Here is a 26802-nt window from a genome sequence, read left to right as displayed (position 1 = left end):
GCTTTAGAAACGATAACTACCAGAACTTAAATCACAGACAAAATTCAGATTATCAATATCGTCAAAATTTTCAGCAACAGGAAGCACATTTTGGTAACAATAGAAGTTTTCCACCGCAACAGCATGAAAGTCAACCGGTTAGCATACGTAACCAACAATGTAATGCACAAGGTCAACCAGGCTTTAATGTTCCGCCGCGAGCACGTATAGTCCCTGATACAACAAATAGTAACGCACGACAGCAAGGAAATAACTATGTACAGAGAAGACAGTATTACAATTCCTATCGCAATGCACCGTATAGGAATGACTATTACGACAACGACAGGCGTAAAAATAATGAGAACAATTTTCAGCGTACATCTAACAACATTCGGACATACCAACAGCAAAATTTTACACAAGAACCTATTCTCATGAACGAACCCGACAGTAGGTATCATCCAGAGCGTAACACGTCTGGAAGAAGTAATAGAACGGTTCAAATAATAGAAATGCCACAGAATCCTCCTAATAATAATAACACGTCAGATAGAATCTGACTAGATACTGTACAGATCGCATCTTCCAATAATACAAGCACTACTTCAAACAAGCAAAATGTTGTTCACGAAAATGTAATTACTTTTGACGATATCAGAGACACACTCTTGCAGGAAATACCATTTGTTCAGAAAACTATTTCACACCCTGTCATTGAAATTAAAATTGGTTCATCAAAAGTCTCAGCAGTAATTGATTCTGGATCACCTATATCAGTAATAAATGAGGAGACTTTTAATGAGTGCAACAAAGAGAATACCTATCCGACATTACCTTTAGGCAAAACAAAAGTGAAAGGAGCAGTATCGAGTAAAGGAGTAGACGTTAAATTACAGACGCATTTATCATTTTGTATTGGAGGTCATACTTTCCACTCTAATTTTTGGATTGTTCCTTTATTGACAACAGACGTAATTTTAGGTACGAATTTTCTGGTACAACACGACGCAGTTATCGATTTTCAGAATTCTTATTTAATGTTAAAGGATGAAAATGTACAATTGGCTTTAGAATTTCAGCACTCTTTATCTGCGGAAGAACAAACAATTAACCGCACAGAGGTCATTTCCGTGTCACGTAGCATAGACTGTAATCCCACATTGTTCACGGATACGTACGTACACAACTATAATACTCCAGACGAAGTTGACTACGACGTAATGCAAATGATTTCCGATAAAGTTAGACAAAGCAGTGCAACTACAGACGACGAACGAACGCACTTACACAAAATTCTTTTACAGCAAGCTCCAGTTTTTGACAATATTCCTGGTACCATGTCCGGCTTTATGTATGAATTTCAAGTGAAACAGCACGACACATTTAAAGCCAAGCATTATCCTATTCCGTATATTCATAGAGAACAAGTTAAAAAAGAATTGCAGGATATGCTTGATCAAGGAATTATAGAACCAGCAGTTAGTCCGTACATAAACCCGCTACATATTGTTAAGAAAAAAGATGGCTCACTTCGCCTCGTACTTGATTCACATCACATTAATGAGATTATTATTAATGAAACAGATCGACCACAGACACTAGAGGAACTTTTACAGAAATTTCATGGTACAGCTATTTATTCTACATTAGATTTGAAATCGGGATTTTGGCAAATTCAACTTCATCCAAATTGCAGAAAATATACAGCTTTTCTCTGTTTCGGCGACTGTTATCAATTTTGCAAATTACCATTCGGCTTAACTATTTCTTCTGCAGCTTTTATTCGCGGTTTGAACACAATACTTCCGACAGAACTTAAGGACAGAATTACGACGTACGTAGACGATATTCTTATCGCAGAAGCTAACTGGTCGGAACACAATATGATTCTTGAACAACTGTTACAAACTTTTCATGCACAAGGACTTACAGTTAACCTTAGTAAATCGCACTTTGGCAAAACTTCTATAAAATTTCTTGGACACGTAATCTCAGCAGAAGGCATTGCACCTGATCCGGAAAAACTTCAAGCTCTACGTGACATTACTGTTCCTACGACAAAAAAGCAACTACGCAGTTTTTTGGGTTTAATCAACTTTTTTCGAAAATTTATTCATCACTCCGCTTTAGACACACCTAGATTATGTCAATTGACAGGTAAAAACAGTATTTGGTCTTGGGATAAGCAAGCACATTCTGAATTTGTGAACCTGAAACATGCTTTGTTGAATGCTCCACTTTTATCGCACCCAGATCTTACCAGAATTTTTTCCATTGCCACCGACAGTTCCAACACAGCTTTAGGCGTACATATTTTTCAGGAAATTGAAGAAGATGGTTCTACAGTAATTAAAAACATCGCATTTGCAAGCCGCATTTTGTCACCTGCTGAACGAAATTACTCCGTTACAGAATTGGAAACATTATGTGTTGTATGGGCTTTTACGAGATTTCGGCACTTTCTTTATGGCAGACATACCACCGTGTACACAGACCACAGAGCGATACAATTTTTACTTTCGGCCAAATTCACTCACGACAGATTAAGCAGATGGAAACTTTATTTACAGGAATTTAATTTTACAATAGTTCACATTACCGGCACACAAAATGTTATAGCAGACGCACTATCGCGTTCTCTCGGCAACAATCAGCAAGACGTAGCAACCAACTTCTGCAAAACAAATTTCAGTGTCATGTACATTCAGCAAGTAGCATTTGAAAATTTTATTTCATCGTCATTACAGGACATAGCACAAGAACAAAATAAAGACAATGTGTGGAAAGAAATTAAACACCTTTGGCAAGATAAGAATAATGTTACGATTAGACACCATTACACTGTACGCAATGACATTCTGTTTCGCCGCTCTCATCCTGACAACAACAATTGGTTATTATGCATCCCTGACGAACTTGTTAACAAATTAATCTGGTACACTCATTTAAGTTACGCACATTACGGAGCACCAAAATGTTTTCTTATACTGAAACAGAACTGTTATTTTAACAACATGGAGAAACGTATACGACGAGTTTTAGCGTCTTGTAAAATTTGCCAGAAAGCTAAATCAGACACCACTTCACACATTCCTCCTTTATATCCCATTGTACCTGTTAAATTAAGACACATGGCCGCAGTAGATATTTTTGGTCCGATTCCGAGAACTAACAGAGGTTTTTGCTACATCTTTGTCGCTGTTGAGCTCACTTCAAACTTTGTTACTTTCACTCCGTTACGCAAAGCTACTGCTAAAACTGTTTCGAAAGCATTTGTAAAACATTTTCTATTTCATGTAGGACATGTGATGAAAGTAATTTCTGACAATGGATCTCAATTTCGTAGTAGCGTATGGACACGCATGTTACGAGCCAGAAACATTTCTCCGATCTATATATCCAAGTACCACGCTTCTTCGAACCCCTGTGAACGGTTAATGAAAGAAATTGGTAAGCTGTGCCGAATATACTGCCACAAAAGACATATTGATTGGGATACACACATACTCTCATTCCAAGATGTAATTAATTCCATTCCAAATGAATCCACTATGCTATCTCCGTCTGTTATACTGAAAAACGTTGAACCACCAAACAAAATTAAAGAATTTGTAAATTTTCCTACATCTCGTCGCTTACGACACCATGAAATAATTGACATTGCGCTGAACAACATCAAACGTGCCGCAGAGCGCCGGAGAAGACAGCAAAAACAGGTTTGTACACGCCGAGACTTTCACGTTGGACAGAAAATATTAGTACGTACACACTATTTATCCAGCAGGTCCATATCGGATTCGCAGCATCCCTCACCCCAATGTTGTACACGTCGAAACTTTGAGAACCAGAAAATCGAAAGGCAATCACCATGTCTCAAACATTAAACCGTTTATTGAATGAAATCACTTTATGATGTAACATGCTATGATGCCATTTACTAATGCAATTATATTCACCTGACTAATTACTGATGATTATCGTATTTTTTCTTGGCAAGTGCCCGGCAAGGTAAGGTTAGCAGGTCGCTTTTCTTGTCGTTACACATCAGACCATGCACATTTTCCACTTTTTTATGTACGATTGTATTCCAGTTTTGTCTATATGCACTGTGAAATAGTTAAGATATAACACACACCAGTCGACTTTGACATTTTTTTTTTTTTGGCCTTATGACATCTCAACATCGTGACTTTTACATTTTTTGCTGCTGCATTGTGATATTCTCTGTACATTTTGGCTTTGAACACTGTCAATATCTTTGACATATTACGTTGTCTGTAATGTTATGCTGTATGGTTAATTGTGTCACCATAAACCAGTCATTATTTAGTGGGTATATGATTTCAATGCAAGACGTTAATCTCTGTTCATCATTTTCAGAAAGAAATAACGTGTAAGCGAAATAAATTAAACGGAAATGGGTATTTCAACTACGGAATAAACGATAGAAGATGCAATAACTTTATGAGGAAGAGTAAATGGATCAGGATTAACAAGCATTAACAAGAATATACTATACTCATCGTAGAATAGCAGTCTTAACTAATTTTTTCTTTCAGAATACAAGGTGATTGATGCAGGCTGTCAGACAGAACTACACATCTTAGTTTTAGTGATGAAATATGCTAGAGATAAGGAATAGTTGTATAATGAGTAATGAAGTGATATTTTTGCAGATGATAATGAATACTGATGAATAATGATGAAGAATATGCTATTATGAATAATGAAGTTTTTCTTTACAGGTGATGATAATAATGAAGTTATGATAATATGGATAATGAAGTGATTGATAATGAAGTTTTTTCTTTACAGATGAGGATAATGTTGAAGTTATGTATTTATGCTACGTAGTTATTTAAGTATTTGTTGCAGTTTGTTTTGACAGCAGGTCTTATATTGCATAGTAGGATGACGGAAAGTTTTGGAAAGGACAGCTATGGAACACATATTTATACACATTTCACTACTTGTTAATTCGAAGTTCACTACTTTTCAGCATAGTGTGCGTTTCTTCTTTCAAGTCAATAATCCATTTTGTATTTTTTTCAGGAGAAGTTTTTCATGATACTTACTAAACCTGTTACTTATTATACCTGTTCTAGTACTTGCATTTTTATTTTTTTAACCCATTTGTGTTTATCATTTATAAATGTGATCACATATACTGCCTTGTTACATAACCTTGCTACAGCTGACTCATGACGAATGACGTTACCTATCCCCATTTGCAGCAATAGGTCAAAAACAAATAGTGTTATGCCTCAGCAATTAATTATCGATCCCAAATGTATTACCTGTCCCAAATAGTGATACCAGTTTGAGAAAGTTCTGAATAATACTGATCAACTCTGAATAGTATGTCACTTCAGTAATGACTTCGTAATGATACAAAAAAATATATATATAAAATAATGCTTTATAACTGGCTAATAACTGCCACTGTTTATTGTAATGAGACTACTTATAATGCCCATGACTATTAATGCTATGACTGTAATTAGCTGCTTTTTAATAATGACTTCGTAATGATCTGAGTAATACTGAATGATGAACAATGTTTTATTCTATTCAATACTTGATGGCCACTGAGTGCCAATAATTAATGTCACTCAATGAATTATGTTATTAATTATGCCATTAATTAGCTCTTGTTTTCAATGTTGATACTTTGTAACTGGAAAAGAATATGATTCTTACTATTGAAATGACAAATAATTAATTAACGATGCCATACTTTGTAACTGGAAAAGAATGCGATTATTTAATAATGCTTTGTAACTAGGAAAAGAAGGTTACTGTTTCTATGTAAAACAATTAATGAACATTTTTCTTTAATACTACATACTTGGTACAGAAATGTTCAATCACTGGGCTCTGAATGCCGCACACTACTAATGAAGACTGTAATTGTCAATATTATGTGACTTAATGTCCTTCACCTCATGAGCTAACTACCCTGAATTACTGCAATGTCCATTTGTCCTGTCTATCCTAGTGATCATGGAGCACTATCTTTGGTTTTGCACTAATTCTACGTTGGTGTGCCTTGTAAGAGCGTGGTGTTGACACGACATGCTGTCCACCACCGTGGGCGATGAAGACGTTATTATGGTCCCACTGTTTGGTGTACCTAATGTACTGCAAAAATGAGAACATGAAATGTTACTACGAGAGTTCAGTGTCTTGGCTACACTGGTAAATTCTGATGGGAAAGAAACTTCAAATTGTGTCACTTGGTGTTGTACTTCTGTGGAAAGATATGGATTTTCAGAACAGCTGTGTGCAATCTAAAGTGCTACAACCATGATGCAATCCTTCCCTTTCCTATACTAATTCTTGTCACATAGTGAAAATCATTTTTTTGCTAACATTATTTATGTTCATGGGTTATACATTTTTTTTTATTCACTGAACTCCAGTGCGAGTACACTTATGTCACTTGTTGATATGATTTTTGCCATTATGTTTATTTATTGCAAAAATGCCTAAGACATTTTTTCGATTTGTTCTCAAGTACAGTATATGCACTCTTGTCTTTTATATTGTATATACATTTTTTATTTATTATTTTATTTTAATGATATGTTCTGAACTACAGTGCATGTGCACTTATGTTGTGTGTTAAAATGTTTTCTACTGAACTTCAGTGCCTGTGCATTTTCAATAGGATTTGTACTCATTCTGTATATTCAATACTTCAGTACGTATGCACTTATGTCATTTGTTACTAATTGTATATACATTTCGTAAATTGCTAATATGTTCTCAACTCCAGTGCGAGTACACTCATGTCACTTATCAACACGATTTTCTGCCATTCTGTTTATTTGTACTGAAAATGCTAAAGAATTTTTTCAGTGCGTGTGCACTTTGCTATCTGTCAAATAATTTGTATATACAGTTTTCTGATTTACTACTATGTTTTGTATTCACATCCTGTCTTTGTCTGATATATTTTGTACTCGGTGCATGTGCACAACATTTAATTTATGTACTAAATTTGAATATTCTGTAAATTGTCAAAATTTCTTGCGATGGCAAGTCCAAATGACTCACCATCGCTGCCAAATTTTTGCCCCCCCCCCCCCCCCCCAGTGGAGGGTTATGAAACACGTATGTAACATAGCAGCGATGGTGAGGCACGTTAAAATCTTTGACCAGAGAGCCTATAATCGTAGTTAGTCTGCGCTTGACCGCGCGAGTGTTGCAAGCAGTTCAGTTGTAGTCGTCATGTAGAGCAGTACAGTAGTAGTCGTCGTGCAGTACGCTAGTAGTCGTCATGCAGAGCGGTCGGTCAGTAGTAGCAGCCCAGTGCGGTTGTGTGATGTAGTCTGTCGGCAATACTGGTCAAGAGGCTGAATGAGGTATATTGTTAATTAAGGTAATCATCAGATAATGTAAAGTTTATTTATTGTAATTAATTTCCAACAAGTGCCCCAATAATAATTTTGATTTCAAAAGCAATTTTACAAAAAAAATTTATTTAATTGAATTAACGATTTAATTGAATTAACGATTTCATTCCACTTCCCTTAAAGACAAGTTTCAGTTAAATTACAAAAAAAACGAATATTATTATTTGCAATGCAGTTCCTCCAAGCTGTGCGTAAGAATAAGAGCAGAAATTTGACTAGCAGTTACAATGAGGTAAGAATTTAATTCTGATTTGCACAGGGCCAAAGACCGATATTTCGGTTTAATTTAATTATCATTATCACTGAGATTTCATTAGCACTGAATTGTTTTTCATTATTTTTGTGGGAGCTTACACCAGAGTCAGATTGCGAATTTCACATTTTTGTTGCCTTTGTCAGTACATTTCATTGCGGAGGTTACACTTGGCTCCCAATTTTTATTTAATATTGTCTTTTCCTTTTAAAATTTTTTCTGGGGAGGTTACAAGTGTCTGACCCATTAAATTATGGAGAATCTTATTAAGAGTATCGTGTCAGAAAGGTGGTATTGTTTAACATGCTAAAAATATTGCCAAAGTGTAGAGGTCAGCAGTCTTGTGGTTTGGTGTTGCAAACGTTGATACAAGGGCTTTGACTCATAAAATACTCAGAGCTTTGCCCACTGTCTAGCTCTTTCGTCGTTTCCTCGCTGACTTATTTCATACTGCCATGTTTCATTTGTTCTCCGACTGGTCTTACATATTTCCGGATGGTGAAACAACTAAAAATAAGAGTATTTTGCAACAGGATTGATTTGTAGAACAACTGTCTAAATTCCACTGTATGGGTATGACCTTAAGAAGTGTGTGAAGTATTAGTGAAAGTGGTGTATCAGTTAAAGTCACCTAAAGCACTTAAGGGGCTCCGGAAAGGCTCAAATCATGAAAAGTTCAATTTTTACTTTTTTACGTTTTCTGAATCTGCAGACTATTACCTTTTAATAGATATATAATTTATTCAATTCCGAAGACTACAACTATTTTTAAATATTTTTGAAATGTGTTCTACTTGGGCGTGATCCACTGTGGCGCTGTTAAATTGCTGTCAAATGGTGTTATTATTAACGTCCGTGTTCATCAGGTACATTTTAGTGATGTGAGATAAAGTATGTGTTGTGGCTAACCTATTTTCAGAGACTTAGCAGCACCTGAACTGTTGAAAAAGTGTATTCACGGAAAAACTCAAAACCCCAATGAAAGTGTAAATAGTGTTATATGGTCGAGAATCCCCAAGACTGTATTTGTTGGAATAGAAACACTTCACTTTGGTGTGTATGATGCTGTTGCGACTTTCAATGATGGCAACATTGTAAGGTGCAAGGTATTTAGAAATATGGGAATGAAGATAGGTTCTAACATGGTACGAGCGATGCTTGCTTTAGACAAGGAACACCTTCGGGCTGCAGACAGGGCTGTAAAGAGTCTAGAAATACAAGCAAGAGTAAACAGGAGGAGGAACAAGAGGAAGCTGGAGGAGGAGTTTGCAGAGGAGGAAGATAATCCATCCTATGGACCTGGAATGCACTAAAAAGTTAATCCAATCTTTGTCGCTCGATTCCCAAAACTTTTATTTTCTCATACTAATTACATGTTTTCTAAGGATCTTCCAAACATATTTGTTTCAAACTTTCAGTAAAAGTTACACAGTACCTTCTGCATAATTTAACACAGCCTTTTTCCAAAAAACTGTATATTTTTGAATATATAAATAAAAAATTCCAAAAAGTGTTTCATTACAATTGAAAAAAAATCATCTTTAATAACTGAACTAAAATTTTGTAAAATCCCTGTGTTAAGTTGTAGCCCATATTCCAATAAATAATCTGTAAAACGTTCAACTTCCTACCTCAAATACTTTGTGAGGAAAGATGTAATTTATAAGCGTTATTTTAACATTGCAAGTATAGGGCGTTCCGGAGCCCCTTAAGATGGTTTGGAAAAACATCTGCCTTTGAGAGGTCGGCATCCAATCAGTTCTTACTCTTAATTAAATAACAACTATGTGTTTGTGAAGAGGTGATAAACTGATTCCTCACGAATGTCAAGCGTTCTTACCTTCATGGGGTTGGTGGTAATGATGGTGACATGGTGTCCCCTCTCCGCAAGAGTTCGCATGATGATGAGGAAGGGGAGCTGGTGGCTGATGGACGCCGTCGGATTGATGCCGAGGATCCTCGCGCACGAGCACGCATGGAGCGCCAGCGGCACGAGCAGCAGGCTTGACTTCATGGTGTAGCACTGGGTAAGAAACGAATGGAGAGTCAATATCAAGAATAAATCACTGTCCAAAACATAATTATACAAGAAGCTGCTGTCGAAATTCCTGCCCCCGTACTAGAGGTTGCTAACGCTGACTTGTGTGGCGGTGCTAATATTGATGGTAGTCTGTTCGAAACTTGGTGGTGAAAAGTTTTCGGCACTAGTATTTGGTCGACAAGGGAAGGAAAGATGTGTGGTTTCAGATCACAACAGTCAACATCAACGTCACGTATTAAATTCCAAAGTTATGTTGAGTGAGTCCTGAAATCCGATCATGTGACACTGTTGATGATGCTCAGCTCATCAAATGAGGCATTAAATTCAGAGGCATTTTTGGTGCTTTCGGAGAATAACCGGTTTTTTGTCAGCACCGGTTTTTCACTCTCCGCCTTTTCTCGTCATCGTAACCAACACAGACACGACAACACGCTATACACACACATAAAAGTCATCTGCACGAGGTAGTCACAACTGACAAGGGAAACTCCCTATCGCACGTAAGGGGAGCCATAGGACAGTCCGTCAAAAACAGAACACAGGCCAAGTATGGAAACAGGAAGAAGGTGTACTGAACTGTGAAAAGAGAAGCAAAATAGAAACAGTAAACGGTCCAAGAACAAGAAGTGCAATATAGAGCAGCCAGGCATAGAAATGGCGTCGTGGTTAAGTGGTTACGGTGCAGGACTATCAATCGGTGAGTTTTGTTCAAAGCTCCCTCGGATCACTTGTTTTTTTTTTTTTTTTTTTACTTTATTCAAGTTTGTGTGACGTCCGTTTGCAACAGCGATGTGTAAGATAGGGACCTATAATGCTGTTGATTCTGCACAACTACTCGATTAGCAGTCGAAAGGAAATGGCTTTCGAATGGGAACCGTAAACGTTTGATAACGAAGCGAGAAGTCAAGCGAATCCTGCACACACCTAATTTTTACGACTGGTAAGTGAGTGAGACATGCCTCCTTGCCCGATATAGGCGTTCGTATGAATGCGAATGTGATCACTCCCAAGGAAATGATGAAAACATAATAGTTCGTCACATAAGCAGTAACAAATGAACGCAACAATTTCAAAACTTTTCTGTACTCTGTCAAAACATACGTTTTTAATTTTTTTAAAGTTGTGTTCCGTTCTGGAAGTCTTGACTTTAAATTTCATTGTTGTTAACGTAGTTCACAAATGTTTATTTGTCGTTTTCATTTCTGTGAGACGTCTATGCGATATCTCGCTTGCTCTCACTATTCATCACATTTACTTGTGACGGTAACGCATTCTTACCATATGACTGATATTATATATCAGATATATAATAGGACAGCTAGTAGGACTACAGAAAGAGAACAAACATTTCAGTGAACGGATGGACGGGTCTTAATGTTATGGGGAACAAAAAAAAAAAAAACGGGGTCGACCGTTCCATGACACCTGTTCAAGTCCATCGTTGATCCGTTCCCTCCGTTTTTTGTTACGGAGGGCAGCTAACCCTCTTACCGAACACACTGACAAGGGCAAAGCCTCAGACACGGCCAACCGTTTCGGCTCAAATTTGGCACGTCACTTGTGTACAACCTAAAACGAAGGACTCTAAGATATTTTGGGTTAACACTCCCGCAATTTTGAGAAAATCACCCCTAAAGGTTATGAGGAGCAATCGACTCAAAATTGGAGGGACCGATAGATAATTGTAAATAGAGCATTTTTCATCATCAGGTATGGGGTCCGCAAACGCAAACTTTTCCAGAAATCGAGGTAAGAAACTTTTACAACTGCCGCTTTTGTACCCACATGGTATACACATCTCGTCGCCATCATCGATAGAGCAACGGCCAAGGTAACTGGCTCGGAATCGGAAAACCCGGGTTCGAATCTCGAAGAAACCTAGCTGATGTTATTCTTTTCGCTTGTTTTTTTCCGAATGTCAATTGATAGGGATAGGAGGGTTAATAAGGTAAGTAAATCAATAAGGAATGATAATAATAAGGTAGGCAAACTAATTTCCCAAACACTGTGAGTAATTAAAGTATTTAACTTTTAACCATTGTCACATGAAAACAACTCCGAGTAAGAGTGCTGCGAATTCCTCACGAGGGATCACAGACAGCCAAACGCGCGACGCTTGTTTACAGCGAGGCACGGGACAGAGTCCACGCGGGGAGAGTTATGTTGTCCCGGTTGCCTCTTCGTCATATCATAGTTGTGAACCTGGAAGAGTGAAGGTGTCCACCACGAGCCTTATAGAAGTCAATCGGAAAGAGTTGTTTTCCGTCATTAGGCTGCCGCGAACCTCGTGGATACATGTAGTGATTTTTCTATCGTTAATGCGCCGAATGAAATACGTTTTGTGAATGAATACAGTGTTCTTCCGTAAGTAACCTATGAGGAGTACTGTATGTTGTTTGTAGTAATTAGCACATCTGTTTATGACGTAGTAACTAGTTATTGTTTGTTGTGTCATATCTTTCAGGTGCATAATTTGAATAATTTAGGATGTACACCCTTCGACTAGCGCTGTAATATATAGATAGGTGCCTGCCACAGACGATGCCAAGTGAGAAGTTACCGACGCTGTGTTTCGGTTTGTAAACGTGTTGCAAGACAGATGCATTATCAATGCACTACCGGAAGCAGGCAGTTCTGTTTCTCGGCGTTCCAGATTGATAGGAGATTTATGGTTAGGTGCATCTGCCTAGTGAGCAGGAGATCTGGTTTCGAATCCCACCGTTGATAGAAATTATCATTCGTCGCTTCACTATGCATATATCCATCGCAGATGTTTCAAACTTGAAAAGATCTCTGGAACCATATAGTTTAATTCAATAAAACAATTACCATAGTGGGCGAAGGTATCAGTTTCTTGGTCTGCGAAAAAGTATAAGAAGAGGATTATTATGGTTCCACATCCCATCAACGACGAGATCATTAAGGATGGAGTACAAGCTCGTATTGGAGAAACATGAAAATGGAAGTTAGCCGTGTGCATTTCAAAGGAACCTTCGCGGCATCCGCTTATTGTGCTTTAGGGAAACGGCGAAAGTTGGCTGGATTGGCGGAGATTAGAACCAATGTCCTCCGAATGTGAGTCCAGTCGATCAACAGTGGTGCCTACTCGCGTGATCAGTGGGACGGGGTTGTGTCGAGCAGTGAATTGCACTACAAACTGTGCCACTCAGGATGACATGAATAGAAACAAATGAGGTGCGTTCGCTGTTCAATACTGTACAGCACAATAATGTTCTTTAAACGAGAAATAACATAAAATACAATGCACATGAAACAAACCTACAAAAGCTCTGGCACCACTAACAACAATAAAACGTCATGCACATGTCACCAAAACATACAAATGCAAAACGTGCCAAAATATTACATTTACGATACTGAGTACTGCCATAACCAATCGAAGAATAAACCCATGTGTCCTCTCTACTAGTAAATTTTATTAATTTGCGCCAATAGAACTATGTAATCAGCAGTAGAATTCACTTTGATTGATCATATTCGGTCTTGCCCCCCCATGAACCATGGACCTTGCCGTTGGTGGGGAGGCTTGCGTGCCTCAGCGATACAGATGGCCGTTCCGTAGGTACAACCACAACGGAGGGGTATCTGTTGAGAGGCCAGACAAACGTGTGGTTCCTGAAGAGGGGCAGCAGCCTTTTCAGTAGTTGCAAGGGCAACAGTCTGGATGATTGACTGATCTGGCCTTGTAACAATAACCAAAACGGCATTGCTAAGCTGGTACTGCGAACGGCTGAAAGCAAGGGGAAACATGGTCGTAATTTTTCCCGAGGGCATGCAGCTTCACTGTATGATTAAATGATGATGGCGTCCTCTTGGGTAAAATATTCCGGAGGTAAAATAGTCCCCCATTCGGATCTCCGGGCGGGGACTACTCAAGAGGATGTCATTATCAGAAGAAAGAAAACTGGCGTCCTACGGATCGGAGCGTGGAATGTCAGATCCCTTAATCGGGCAGGTAGGTTAGAAAATTTAAAAAGGGAAATGGATAGGTTAAAGTTAGATATAGTGGGAATTAGTGAAGTTCGGTGGCAGGAGGAACAAGACTTCTGGTAAGGTGACTACAGGGTTATAAACACAAAGTCAAATAGGGGTAATGCAGGAGTAGGTTTAATAATGAATAGGAAAATAGGAATGCTGGTAAGCTACTACAAACAGCATAGTGAACGCATTATTGTGGCCAAGATAGACACGAAGCCCACGCCTACTACAGTAGTACAAGTTTATATGCCAACTAGCTCTGCAGATGACGAAGAAATTTAAGAAATGTATGATGATATAAAAGAAATTATTCAGAGAGTGAAGGGAGACGAAAATTTAATAGTCATGGGGGACTGGAATTCGAGTGTAGGAAAAGGGAGAGAAGGAAACGTAGTAGGTGAATATGGATTGGGGCTAAGAAATGAAAGAGGAAGCCGCCTGGTACAATTTTGCACAGAGCACAACTTAATCATAGCTAACACTTGGTTTGAGAATCATGATAGAAGTTTGTATACATGGAAGAACCCTGGAGATACTAAAAGGTATCAGATAGATTATATAATGGTAAGACAGAGATTTAGGAACCAGGTTTTAAATTGTAAGACATTTCCAGGGGAAGATGTGGACTCTGACCGCAATCTATTGGTTATGACCTGTAGATTAAAACTGAAGAAACTGCAAAAAGGTGGGAATTTAAGGAGATGGGACCTGGATAAACTGAAAGAACCAGAGGTTGTACAGAGTTTTAGGGAGAGCATAAGAGAACAATTGACAGGAATGGGGGAAAGAAATACAGTAGAAGAAAAATGGTTAGCTTTGAGGGATGAAGTAGTGAAGGCAGCAGAGGATCAAGTAGGTAAAAAGACCAGGGCTCTTAGAAATCCTTGGGTAACAGAAGAAATATTGAATTTAATTGATGAAAGGAGAAAATACAAAAATGCAGTTAATGAAGCAGGCAAAAAGGAATACAAACGTCTCAAAAATGAGATCGACAGGAAGTGCAAAATGGTTAAGCAGGGATGGCTAGAGGACAAATGTAAGGATGTAGACGCTTATCTCACTAGGGGTAAGATAGATACTGCCTACAGGAAAATTAAAGAGACCTTTGGAGATAAGAGAACCACTTGTATGAACATCAAGAGCTCAGATGGAAACCCAGTTCTAAGCAAAGAAGGGAAAGCAGAAAGGTGGAAGGAGTATATAGAGGGTCTATACAAGGGCGATGTACTTGAGGACAATATTATGGAAATGGAAGAGGATGTAGATGAAGATGAAATGGGAGATACGATACTGCGTGAAGAGTTTGACAGAGCACTGAAAGACCTGAGTCGAAATAAGGCCCCTGGAGTAGATAACATTCCATTGGAACTACTGACGGCCTTGGGAGAGCCAGTCCTGACACAACTCTACCATCTGGTGAGCAAGATGTATGAGACAGGCGAAATACCCTCAGACTTCAAGAAGAGTATAATAATTCCAATCCCAAAGAAAGCAGGTGTTGACAGATGTGAAAATTACCAAACTATCAGTTTAATAAGCCACAGCTGCAAAATACTAACACGAATTCTTTACAGACGAATGGAAAAACTAGTAGAAGCCGACCCTGGGGGAAGATCAGTTTGGATTCCGTAGAAATACTGGAACACGTGAGGCAATACTGACCTTACGACTTATCTTAGAAGAAAGATTAAGGAAAGGCAAACCTACGTTTCTAGCATTTGTAGACTTAGAGAAAGCTTTTGACAATGTTGACTGGAATACTCTCTTTCAAATTCTAAAGGTGGCAGGGGTAAAATACAGGGAGCGAAAGGCTATTTACAATTTGTACAGAAACCAGATGGCAGTTATAAGAGTCGAGGGACATGAAAGGGAAGCAGTGGTTGGGAAGGGAGTGAGACAGGGTTGTAGCCTCTCCCCGATTTTATTCAATCTGTATATTGAGCAAGCAGTAAAGGAAACAAAAGAAAAATTCGGAGTAGGTATTAAAATCCATGGAGAAGAAATAAAAACCTTGAGGTTTGCCGATGACATTGTAATTCTGTCAGAGACAGCAAAGGACCTGGAAGAGCAGTTGGACGGAATGGACAGTGTCTTGAAAGGAGGATATAAGATGAATATCAACAAAAACAAAACTAGGATAATGGAATGTAGTCGAATTAAGTCGGGTGATGTTGAGGGTATTAGATTAGGAAATGAGACACTTAAAGTAGTAAAGGAGTTTTGCTATTTGGGGAGCAAAATAACTGATGAGGGTCGAAGTAGAGAGGATATAAAATGTAGACTGGCAATGGCAAGGAAAGCGTTTCTGAAGAAGAGAAATTTGTTAACATCCAGTATAGATTTAAGTGTCAGGAAATCATTTCTGAAAGTATTTGTATTGAGTGTAGCCATGTATGGAAGTGAAACATGGACGGTAAATAGTTTGGACAAGAAGAGAATAGAAGCTTTCGAAATGTGGTGCTACAGAAGAATGCTGAAGATTAGATGGGTAGATCACATAACTAATGAGGAAGTATTGAATAGGATTGGGGAGAAGAGAAGTTTGTGGCACAACTTGACCAGAAGAAGGGATCGGTTGGTAGGACATGTTCTGAGGCATCAAGGGATCACCAATTTAATATTGGAGGGCAGCGTGGAGGGTAAAAATCGTAGGGGGAGATCAAGAGATAAATACACTTAGCAGATTCAGAAGGATGTAGGTTGAAGTAGGTACTGGGAGATGAAGAAGCTTGCACAGGATAGAGTAGCATGGGGAGCTGCATCAAACCAGTATCAGGACTGAAGACAACAACAACAACATTCGGTCTTGAGTGTAATCCCTAAATAATGCGTTTACGATTAATGTTACTGACTGGGAAAATACTGAATAATGACAAGTCAAGTTTCAATAATGTTTTGGAATTTCTTTTTTAATGTTCGTCACTATGATTTTTAGCTCTTACACTCACACTTTCAACATTACAGTCACAGTGCATTGCCAGTGACTGTTCCACCACCCCATTATATCAAGTTTAATATTGCTAACGCGACCACGCGCTTCAAGTCCTTAATGGAACACTTCACACTGCCGCCTTCCGACAATGGCTACCTCCCATGCCGTACTGCAGGTCAAAGAGGACCAACGGTAGAAGAAGGGGTATGCCACCTCAGTCAAGGGTAAGCAGTAAGTTTACACGCTCACTGTAACATGTCTTCGCAGAAACTGAGACCCGTACTGGAATTGGTACACTGTAGATGGATATGACCAGAATGCATTTATCTCTAAACACTATTGTGCAGATCATTAACTTTTAGAAAACCTGGCAACTACTGCTGCTACATCTGTTGCTGTTTCTATGACTCAGTTCAATCAGTATTTATAAACTCTTCAAATTAACTGTAATAAGTTTCTTATGCTTTACATGTAATACTATTTACAGCTTTTCTGTTTCTACATTTATTATTTTTTGACTTACTTGATTTTTTTAAAGTAATTAGTCACTGTGCCTTCTTGATAGCAGTATAGGGCTATTTTGCGTTGTTAAAATAACAACAGCTATGTGATCTAGCTCCCATCAATCATATGTGAATACACCTAATGCTGTTTCACAATCAATCTTCACACATAACAAATAGATCAACATATGTTCCACCTCAACCACACACATAACTAGGGCAATCCAGAAAGTAGCTCTCGTTAGGTTGTAAATAAAATGTACGTTTGATAACATCTTTTGCAGGTGTAATGAAAGTGTTATTAAGACTAAACGCGTTTCGCTTTGTTCTTAAATGTCTTCAGTAGTCAGTGTAACAACACAGTTTTTTTCTCACGCAATTTTGTTTGCTAGGATCGTGAACAGTGTGCATGCTGCAATTTACTGCTACTATACACAGTATTAATTCTTATGATCACTCATGGTTTTATTGTTATTTATGTCATTCTTCCTGTTCTTCCGCATATATGTGTTAGTTTTAGCACACAGTATTTCCACTAACACTAAATACATTCACGTTTTCATGTTGTGAAGAACTACTGTCATCTCATAATCTCATCTACATCTACGGTTATACTCTGCAAACCACCATGAGGTGCAGGGTAGAGGGTATGTCCAATTGTACCAGTTACTAGGGTTTCTTCCTGCTCCATTCACACATGAGGCGCAGGAAGAATGATTGTTTAAATGTCTACATATGTGCAGTAATTATTCTAATCTTATCTTCATGAACCCTATGTGAGCGATTCGTAGGGGGTTGTAGTATATTTCTAGAATAATCATTTAAATCCGATTTTCGAAACTTTGTTAATAAACTTTCTCAAGATGGTTTACATTTGTCTTCAAGACTCTACCTTTCAGTTCCTTCAGTATCTCTGAGGCACTCTCCCACCGATTTATCAAACCTGAGACCATTCATGCTGCCCTTCTCTGTATGTGTTCAATATCCACTTTTAGGCCTATCTGGTACAAGTCCCACACAATTGAAAAATATTACAGAACCGGTCACACATGTGATTTGTAAGCAATCCTCTTCGTAGATTGATTGCACTTACCCAGTATTCTACCAAGAAACAGACGTCTATCACCTGCTTTACCCAAAACTGCACCAATGCAATCATTCCATTTCATATCTCTACAGAGTGCAGGTATTTGTATGAGTTGGCCGATTTCAGCAGTGACTCACTGATATTATAGTCACAGGACTCTGTTTTTCGGTTTTGTGAAACTCACAATTTTACATTTCTGAACATTTAAAGCAATTTGCCAATCTCTGCACAACGTTGAAATCTTATCAAGATCTGACTGAATATTTATGCAGATTCTCTCAGATAGTACTTCATTATAGATAACTGCATCTATGCAAAAAGACTGGTTTTACTATTAATGTTGTCTGCAAGGTTATTAACATACAACATGAGCAGCAAGGATCCCAACAGACTTCCCTGCGGGACACCCAAAGCTACTTCTGCATTTGACAATAAGTCTCCATCCCAGATAACATGCTGCATCCTCCCTACCAAAAAGTCCCCACTCCAAAAAAATAAATTTTACTTGATACCCCATATGATCGTTCTTTTGACATCAAGCACAGGTGTGCTGCTGAGTCACATGCTTTTCGGAAATCAAGAAATACAGTATCTACCTGTTTTGATCCAAAGCATTCAGTATGTTATATAAAAAAAAGTGCTAGTTCGGTTTCACATGATCGATCTTTTCGAAATCCTTGCTGTTTGTCAGTAAGGAGATCATTCTGTTCAAGATACGTCATTACCGTTGAGCTCAGAATATGTTCTACGATTCTAGAACAATTCAATATCAAGGATATGGGCAGTTCTGTGGATCACTTTTTCTACCCCTCATGTAGACAGGTGTAACCTCTGCCTTTTTCCAAGAACTTTCCACGGTTTTTCTTCGAGGGAACTACGATACATTATAGTCAGAACAGTGGCTAATTCAGTGTAGAATCTGACAGGGGTTCCATCGAGCCGAGGAGCTTTGTTCAGTTATAACGATTTCAGCTGTTTCTCAATACCACTGACACTAATACATATTTCATTCATCTTTTCTGTGTAAAGAGGATTAAATTGTGTAATTGTCATAGGTTTTCCGCTCGTAAGGGAACATTTGGAAACTAGTTAAACATATGAGCTGCTGCTCTGCTACCCTCAATTTCAGTCCCTGTCTCATCGCTAGGAACTGGACACTAATTTTGGTGCCACTAACAGCCTCTGCATACGACCAGAATTTCTGCAGGGTTTGTAAAATATCATTTTACAATATTCTGCTATGGTAGTCATGGAAGGCATCACACATTGCTCTCTTGACATCCAAACGCTTTTCATTTAGCATCTATATATAGCTCTGTGTTTTGTTTTACACATATTATGCAGTAATATCTGCTTCTTTAGAAGTTTCTTTACAGTGACTGTATACCATGGAGGTTCCCTCTCCTTATGAACGTTTCTCCTGGGTACATTTATATCCAATGCATAGTTAACTGTTCTTTCATACCTGAGCCAGAGTTCCTCTAGATACTCTTTTCCTGTGCTGTAAGTTCTTTATTGAGATATGGCGCTACTGATTTTATATCTAGTGTACTGAATATATATATATCTTTCTCTTTTTTTTGCTTGTTCTTTGTACTTCGCTAATCGCTATTGCCACAACCACGTCATAGTCACTGATACCAGTTTCGTTCTGAACATCGTCAAAGACATCAGGTCTGTTTGTTGTCATTAGATCCAATATATTTCCATCATGAGTGGGGTTCCTATCTGTTCTAGACAGTTTTCAGAGAAGGCATTTAGTAAAGTTTCACAGGATGTCATGGCCACCACTAACAAAACTGTAATTTTCGCAATTAATTGTTGGATGATTAAATTCTCCACTGATGATTACAGTATGACCGGGGAACACACTTACAAGTGAACTGAGATTTCCTCTGAAGTCTTCGGTTACATCAGGAGCTGACTCTGGTCGCTGATAGAAGGATCCAATTATCATTTTATACCCTCCCCTGACAGTGAGTCTTGCTCAAACAGTCTTACATGCAGCTTCAATTTCTGCCTCAATGGATCTGAGTTTCTTGTCTACTGCGTCAAATACACCACCTCCATTTTCCACTTGCCTATCCTTTCAATGTACACTTAAATGTTCCCCAAAAATCTCACTTATAGCAATATCGGGTTTCAGTCAGCTAACTGTACCTAGTATTATGAGAGCTTCACTGCTTTTTCATGAGCGCTTCAATATCTGCCATTTTGTTGCGGTTGCGTCGGCAGTGTACCATTATGATTTTAATACTCTAATCTGCGGGAGGCATTTCTTTCGATCTTACATTGATGTTTCTAGGTTTCATATAGCTATCGTTATCTGGCCTGCTGTGCGCTCCACAAATAGTTTCCTGAGTAGCAGCCTGAGCCTTTTATGGGGACCCTACAGTCCTCAGCACTATCGCGTAAGTCTAGCAAATCGCACACGAGCTTTTCACAGAGCTTTCGAAGTCTGATTCAGCCATCCACTTGACTCAAAAGCAAAGGTCCACAATCTGTTCTCGGGACAACACTGCAAAGTGTGAGCTTCGATGAAACTCCACGCACAAGACTGGTCTCCTCAACCATCTATGTCAGTCCCTGGCATCACCCAAGAATGACCTTGGAGCCCAACTAACAGGCACCATTTGTTCCAAAACGCGCCACAATCTGCAGTTGGTTGCACCCTGTTCCCTCAATGGCTGCTAGAGTAGTCTCTTCAACATGTTGAATGAAAGGCATATACACTGAGTGCACCTGGTGTCCTTTCCTGTTTGTTGCTGCCATTTCCACAAAGGGGAACCGTCATTCGCCATACATCTGAACTGCTGACAGTTAATCAACGTGTGTCCTTTTGTTTTTACCTCCTCCTTTTACACCAGACAAAACAGATTTCCCCAAAACAGATGAAGTGAATCTCACTGGCTCAGTTTCAGTTTAAGTGATGGACAGCATCTCAGACTTTTTGTTTAGGGGGTCGATGCTACACCTTTAGTCCTCCCTGGTCCCTGTCTACTGCGTACGGGATGCCTAGATCTGCCACTGACATGCCACTCGCAGTCAAGTGGACAGGTGATGACAGATCCTGGGCTTTCTGCAGAGAAGACAGGATCTGCGGGAGAGGATAGTACCTGAGGTAGCTCTGGTGCGGGAGTCACAGGTACACGACTCTTGGGAACAGCAGCAGTCAATCGTTTGACAGTAGTAAGGGCGATTTCCAGCTGCTTACGAACTTCAGCCAACTCATCGTGTTCGAGAACAGCATTCACAGGGGACTGCATTTTGGCTGGTGCAATGCATTATAAGGTAGTGAACAATAACTTTAAAATAAGCCCGCTGATTATCTTTTAATCTGTTGAGCTAAATGACCGCTAATTCTCTGTAAGAATTAAAGCAAATACTCCAAACGAAATTTCTATTAACGCAACACAAAATAATTTGGTAAAAACTACTAGTTTTTAAAACGTTTTGATATTAATCATAGTTGTTCGCATACTCGGAAACAGAGTTAATTTAATATAAATGTAGGTAATATTTAGGGCTACTCCTCTTTAAAGGAAAACAAGATGTAGCACACTACGTTAGTTAGAAAATCTGCTACAGTAACTAAAACACAAATTGCTCGCAGACTATGCAAAGGACAATGGCAGCTTCCGAAATTTTTTAAAAACGCACGTTTATTTGCGTTGATATGCAATGAGGTTCAGAGGTAATGTATTCTTTGGCGGAACAGTGAACCACAAACACTGATTTGCTACTAAATAAATTAGGCATCCAAAACACTCGTACCGGTAACTAACGAAAATATAGTTTTGTAAGCGTCCGAAAATTCTCAGAATAACCTGTTTCTCACGTAATTGTACAACGAAATTAGAGAATTATTGTTTTGAGATAGCATAGGCCTACTGTCCTCCAAAATTTCAAAGGAGCCAATTAAGTTTAAGCCTGCAATTTACGACGACAGTAGGAGTTTATAGCGGCACTCGCGAGTGTTCGAATATTCACAATATGAAACAGTACCAATGGATATTGATACAATAAATGAAAGATACGCAGAAACGATCTTGTACACGCGGTCTTACACAAAGGAAAATTTCTATGTAGACTTTTGTATATAAATAAACATGCGTATGGCACGGGTTTTTCACTTAGCTGATTCTGTACACACTTCTACAGTGATGTTCCTCAAAAGAACACTGCAGCGTGAGTTTATCTCGATCAAAATCGCTAAAATGTGCAGCACCAACAAAGCACTTCATCTTCCTGTTGCAGCTAACACTGCTAACCAGCATATGTTCTGTGTTGTTATCGCGCCATTTTCTTGTTTGTTTTGGTTGTGGTGGGAGTGTGTCCTGTATCTTTGTGCGTGTGTTTATATTTTCCGGCTATTCTCTATGAGCTTGTGTGTGTGTGTGTGTGTGTGTGTGTGTGTGTGTTTGTTTGTAAATGGAGCGAACCTGGCACATGGCCTAACTACTGTGTGTGTAAATTGTTACTTTAACATGGTACAGTATGGCTGATGTAGGGCAGACTGACGCTGCCTAGTTTGTGATATTATTTTATGATGTCTAGAGGGATTATTCTTTCTCTACAATACGTTTTATTAGTTTAAATAACGTCTGGTTGATGACGTTTGACTGATCATTTATTATGTGTTTCTTCTCTGTTATTGGTTTTCAAAGCTTGAAGTTCTCTTATAGATGTAGGAGATGTTTCTTATTACTTAATTTGACTATTTCCATGTCCTTTTCTATTGTGGAAGGATGGTGGTTTTCTTGCCAGTTCAGCAAATGTTGAATGGCTGGTACTGTTTTCCCATGCTCTTTTGTTTTGTTTATATCTTATACCGAAATTTCTGTCTGTCTGCCCCAAGTACAGAGCATAACAGCTGTTATACCAACATAGTAAATGACAGACTTTCGGTACATGTCAGTGAGATATTACCTTTTTAGATATTTCTGAATAGAGTTATTAATTTCGTATGCTATTTTTATTCCTTCTTTCATCAAGATTTTCCTAATTCTGTTTGTCACTTTGTTTCCAGAAGTGAGTGTGTACCAGCTGATCTGTTGCGTTTCTGGGTTGTGCCCTTGCTGTATAGTGGGGGTGATGTTGGTGTGTGTGTTTGTGATAGGCGTTGTTGGTCTCTGAATTTGTGTGGTGTTTTGTTAGATTTAGTTTTATGTTTTTCTGGATTTTATTGTTCAGGTTTGCTACTAGGGACTCTTCGGAACCATATTTTTTTATGTGAATAATTATGTCCAGCTTCTTGTTGCATTTATCTTTGTCGATTGGTACTGTGTTTAGCCTGTGTAGCTTGTTTCTGAAGGCAGATACTTTTTGGGGCTGTGGGTGATTAGATGGCTGATATAATATTGTGTCTGTTGCAATGTTTTCCGTCTGAATACAAAATAAGTGTTGGTTATTTTTCTCCTTAAAGGATATATCTAGGAAGTTTATTTGACCTGCTTGTTTTGTCTGCAAGGTGAACTTTATGTTTTTGTTTAATGTGTTTATCTTTGCATGTATTTGTTCTGTTTTATTTTCTGGTTCATCTTCCAAGCAGAGGATGACATCCATGTCACCCTACCCTACATACACGATAGTTAGGACATGTTATCTCCATTTACAAACACACACACAAAGATGATTACTGTCACATAAAAAATATAAAAATTAAAAAAAAGTACCCACACACAGACACACACACTCATAGTGCAGTAGCAGACACTACCCCACTGCCACTACTACCAAAGGAAATATAAGAGGAACGCATGCCGCAATAGAAAACCAAAACACACGAAAAGGCGAGATGAGAGTGATTTTTCTCAGCACATAAACGTGAATACAGTTAGGATTAGTGAAACTGCCATGTGCAACAATGTAACATATTCTAATGGAAGAAAAGGATGAATGACGTTAACAACAAAGGACCTTGAGTGACGGTAATAGTCACTACTGTTTACAGTGGTACTAAGCAGCGAACTGTTCATGACCGTAGCAATCAAAATTGTGAGAGAAAAAAAATCACATTGCTACAGTGACCACTGAAGATGTTTTAGAATAAAACGAAAAGCATTTAGTCTTCATAAGACTTTCTATACAGTTGCAAAAGACGGCACTAAATCTATACAACATGTATATCTGCAACTGCTGAAAAAAAGAGGCCGAAATACACAGAAGCAAAATATTTACTGACGTTATTTGGTAACGAGAAAAGTTATAGCTTCAGGTGACGTTTTCATACTCACAACTTTATGTTTAAGAAGACAAAAGAAAGAATAAACTGCATGTCTCTAGACACTATACCTTTTATGAAGTTCAGAAATCCCGGAATACAATTATCATTAATATATGCTCTTGCATTACGTTCGCTGTCTTCTAGACGTACAACGTACCCGCATGCACGTTTAACTGAAAGGTAAAAAAGTTACCCGTGCATTATATAGCTTATTGGCGACAGCTCACGACTTTACATGTCCGAATGTTATCTTCGCGTTTTGATCAACTGACATGTCTTATTCAGCAAAATTTATATCAGACAGTGACCTTTAGACATGTCGTCGTCCCCAAGGTATCAAAATTACGTCGTATGACGGCTTCTTAGAGTTCAAACGGACAAAAGCTTATCTGATTAACTCGCAGTACTGTAAGATAATTACTGATAAACCTGATAAGCTTTAACATTAATGACTTACCATTCCACATTGATGAAGATGCAAAGTTAGTACTTTTTGCTGATGATACAAGTATAATATTAACATCCAAAAACCAAGAACTAAGTGATGTAATTGTAAATGATGTTTTTCACAAAATTATTAAGTGGTTCTCAGCAAACGGACTGTCTTTAAATTTTGATAAAACACAATATATACAGTTCGGTACAGTAAATGGCACAACTCCAGTAATAAATATAGACTTTGAACAGAAGTCTGTAGCTAAGGTAGAATCTTCAACATTTTCAGGTGCATCCATTGATGAGAGGCTAAACTGGAAGCAACACATTGATGGTCTGTTGAAACGTCTGAGTTCAGCTACGTATGCTATTAAGCTTATTGCAAATTTTGGTGATAAGAATCTCAGTAAATTAGCTTACTATGCCTACTTTCATTCACTGCTTTCGTATGACATCATATTCTGGGGTAATTCATCGTTGAGTAAAAAAGTATTCATTGCTCAAAAACGTGTAATCAGAATAATTGCTGGAGCCCACCCACGGTCATCCTACAGACATCTATTTAAGGATCTAGAGATCCTCACAGTAACCTCACAGTATATATATATTCACTTATGAAATTTGTTGTTAATAATCCAACCCATTTCAAAACTAATAGCAGTGTGCATAGCTTTAAAACCAGGAGAAAGGATGATCTTCACTATGCAGGGTTAAATCTGACTTTGGCACGGAAAGGGGTAAATTATGCTGCCACAAAAGTCTAAGGTCACATACCAAACAGCATCAAAAGCCTGACAGATAGCCAACTAACATTTAAAAATAAATTAAAAGAATTTCTAGATGACAACTCCTTCTACTCATTGGCTGAATTTTTAGATATAAATTAAGGGAAAAAAACTTAAGCGTTACTGTCATGCAATATTTTGTGTAATGTAATATCTTGTACAGATATCTTTTATTAACCTGACACGTTCCACATAATTACGAAGTGTCGTATTCATGATCTATGGAACAAGTATTAATCTAATCTAATCTAATCTAATCCATGAGTCAGCGCAAGACTCATGCAACTTGCTTCTGTCTAAGCGACTAAAATCCGTGATATAGCTGTAACTACAGGAAAGCTCACTTCAAAAAAGCTCATTTTAATCACATCTCATTCGCAAATAAATCATTTCTTTACACAAATTCTGGTGCTCTGTCTAGTGTGACATCATTCTGTGTCTCTTACTGCCATGTGCCATATTTTTCATCTCTACCCATCTTATACACCCGCAATTGTCAATAATCAATGCTGCGTAAGTAAGTCTTTGTATGTGAGCAGATGTTCCGCAAACAAAATGGTTTTCACGTTTCGTAATTTTCATTTAATCAACATTTCTGCATAGGCCACGTCTGTGAAGACAAGCACTGACGTACTGAAGGCTGCTGATAGGTAATAACGACAATTAATTAACAAAACATATACTGTCTCTGTAACTACCGTGTTAAACGTCTTCTTTGTTTGTACCTAATAAGCAATTACTGGTTATAATTAGTATTGACTGGCCAAGCCTCGCGTACCTCATAGGTATGGGAGGCTTGGACAGCCAATACTAACTGTAAATACTTGTAGACCTAGGAACATAATAATATTTTACATGACCCACGCCATGAAGAGCACTTAAGCGACAGAAAAAGTGGCGAAGGCACGTTAATGAGGTAAATGACGGTCTTCGGCTCCAGTGGTCTCCGTAGTAAGGTAGTAAGTAAGTAAGTAAGTAAGTAAGCATGTGGCCTGCACCAGTATGATTGTGCCTTGGCATTCCTCGAGTTTAGATTTGCCGGTGTGGATTGCCTATACTATTCCACACAACTAATCTTAAAAATTTTGTAACATCACATAATTTTAACTCCACTAAGTTTTGCCGTTATGGAAGTAACATT

The 26802-nt window shown here is 38.3% G+C and overlaps 1 protein-coding gene across 1 annotated transcript in view; it reads right to left on the bottom strand.

Annotated features, from left to right (window-relative positions):
• Positions 1-26802, bottom strand: part of LOC126174948 (UDP-glucosyltransferase 2-like) — a 190255-nt gene that overhangs the window by 93785 nt on the left and 69668 nt on the right. The window contains exon 2 of the mRNA XM_049921406.1: positions 9494-9676. Coding sequence (XP_049777363.1) covers positions 9494-9667 — 174 coding nt within the window. The 5' untranslated portion in view covers positions 9668-9676. The remainder of the gene's footprint in view (positions 1-9493; positions 9677-26802) is intronic.

Source organism: Schistocerca cancellata, chromosome 3 (genome assembly GCF_023864275.1).
Source record: "Schistocerca cancellata isolate TAMUIC-IGC-003103 chromosome 3, iqSchCanc2.1, whole genome shotgun sequence".
NCBI lineage: Eukaryota > Metazoa > Arthropoda > Insecta > Orthoptera > Acrididae > Schistocerca > Schistocerca cancellata.
Note: the sequence above shows the minus strand (reverse complement) of the source record. Positions and strands in the feature narration are given on the sequence as shown.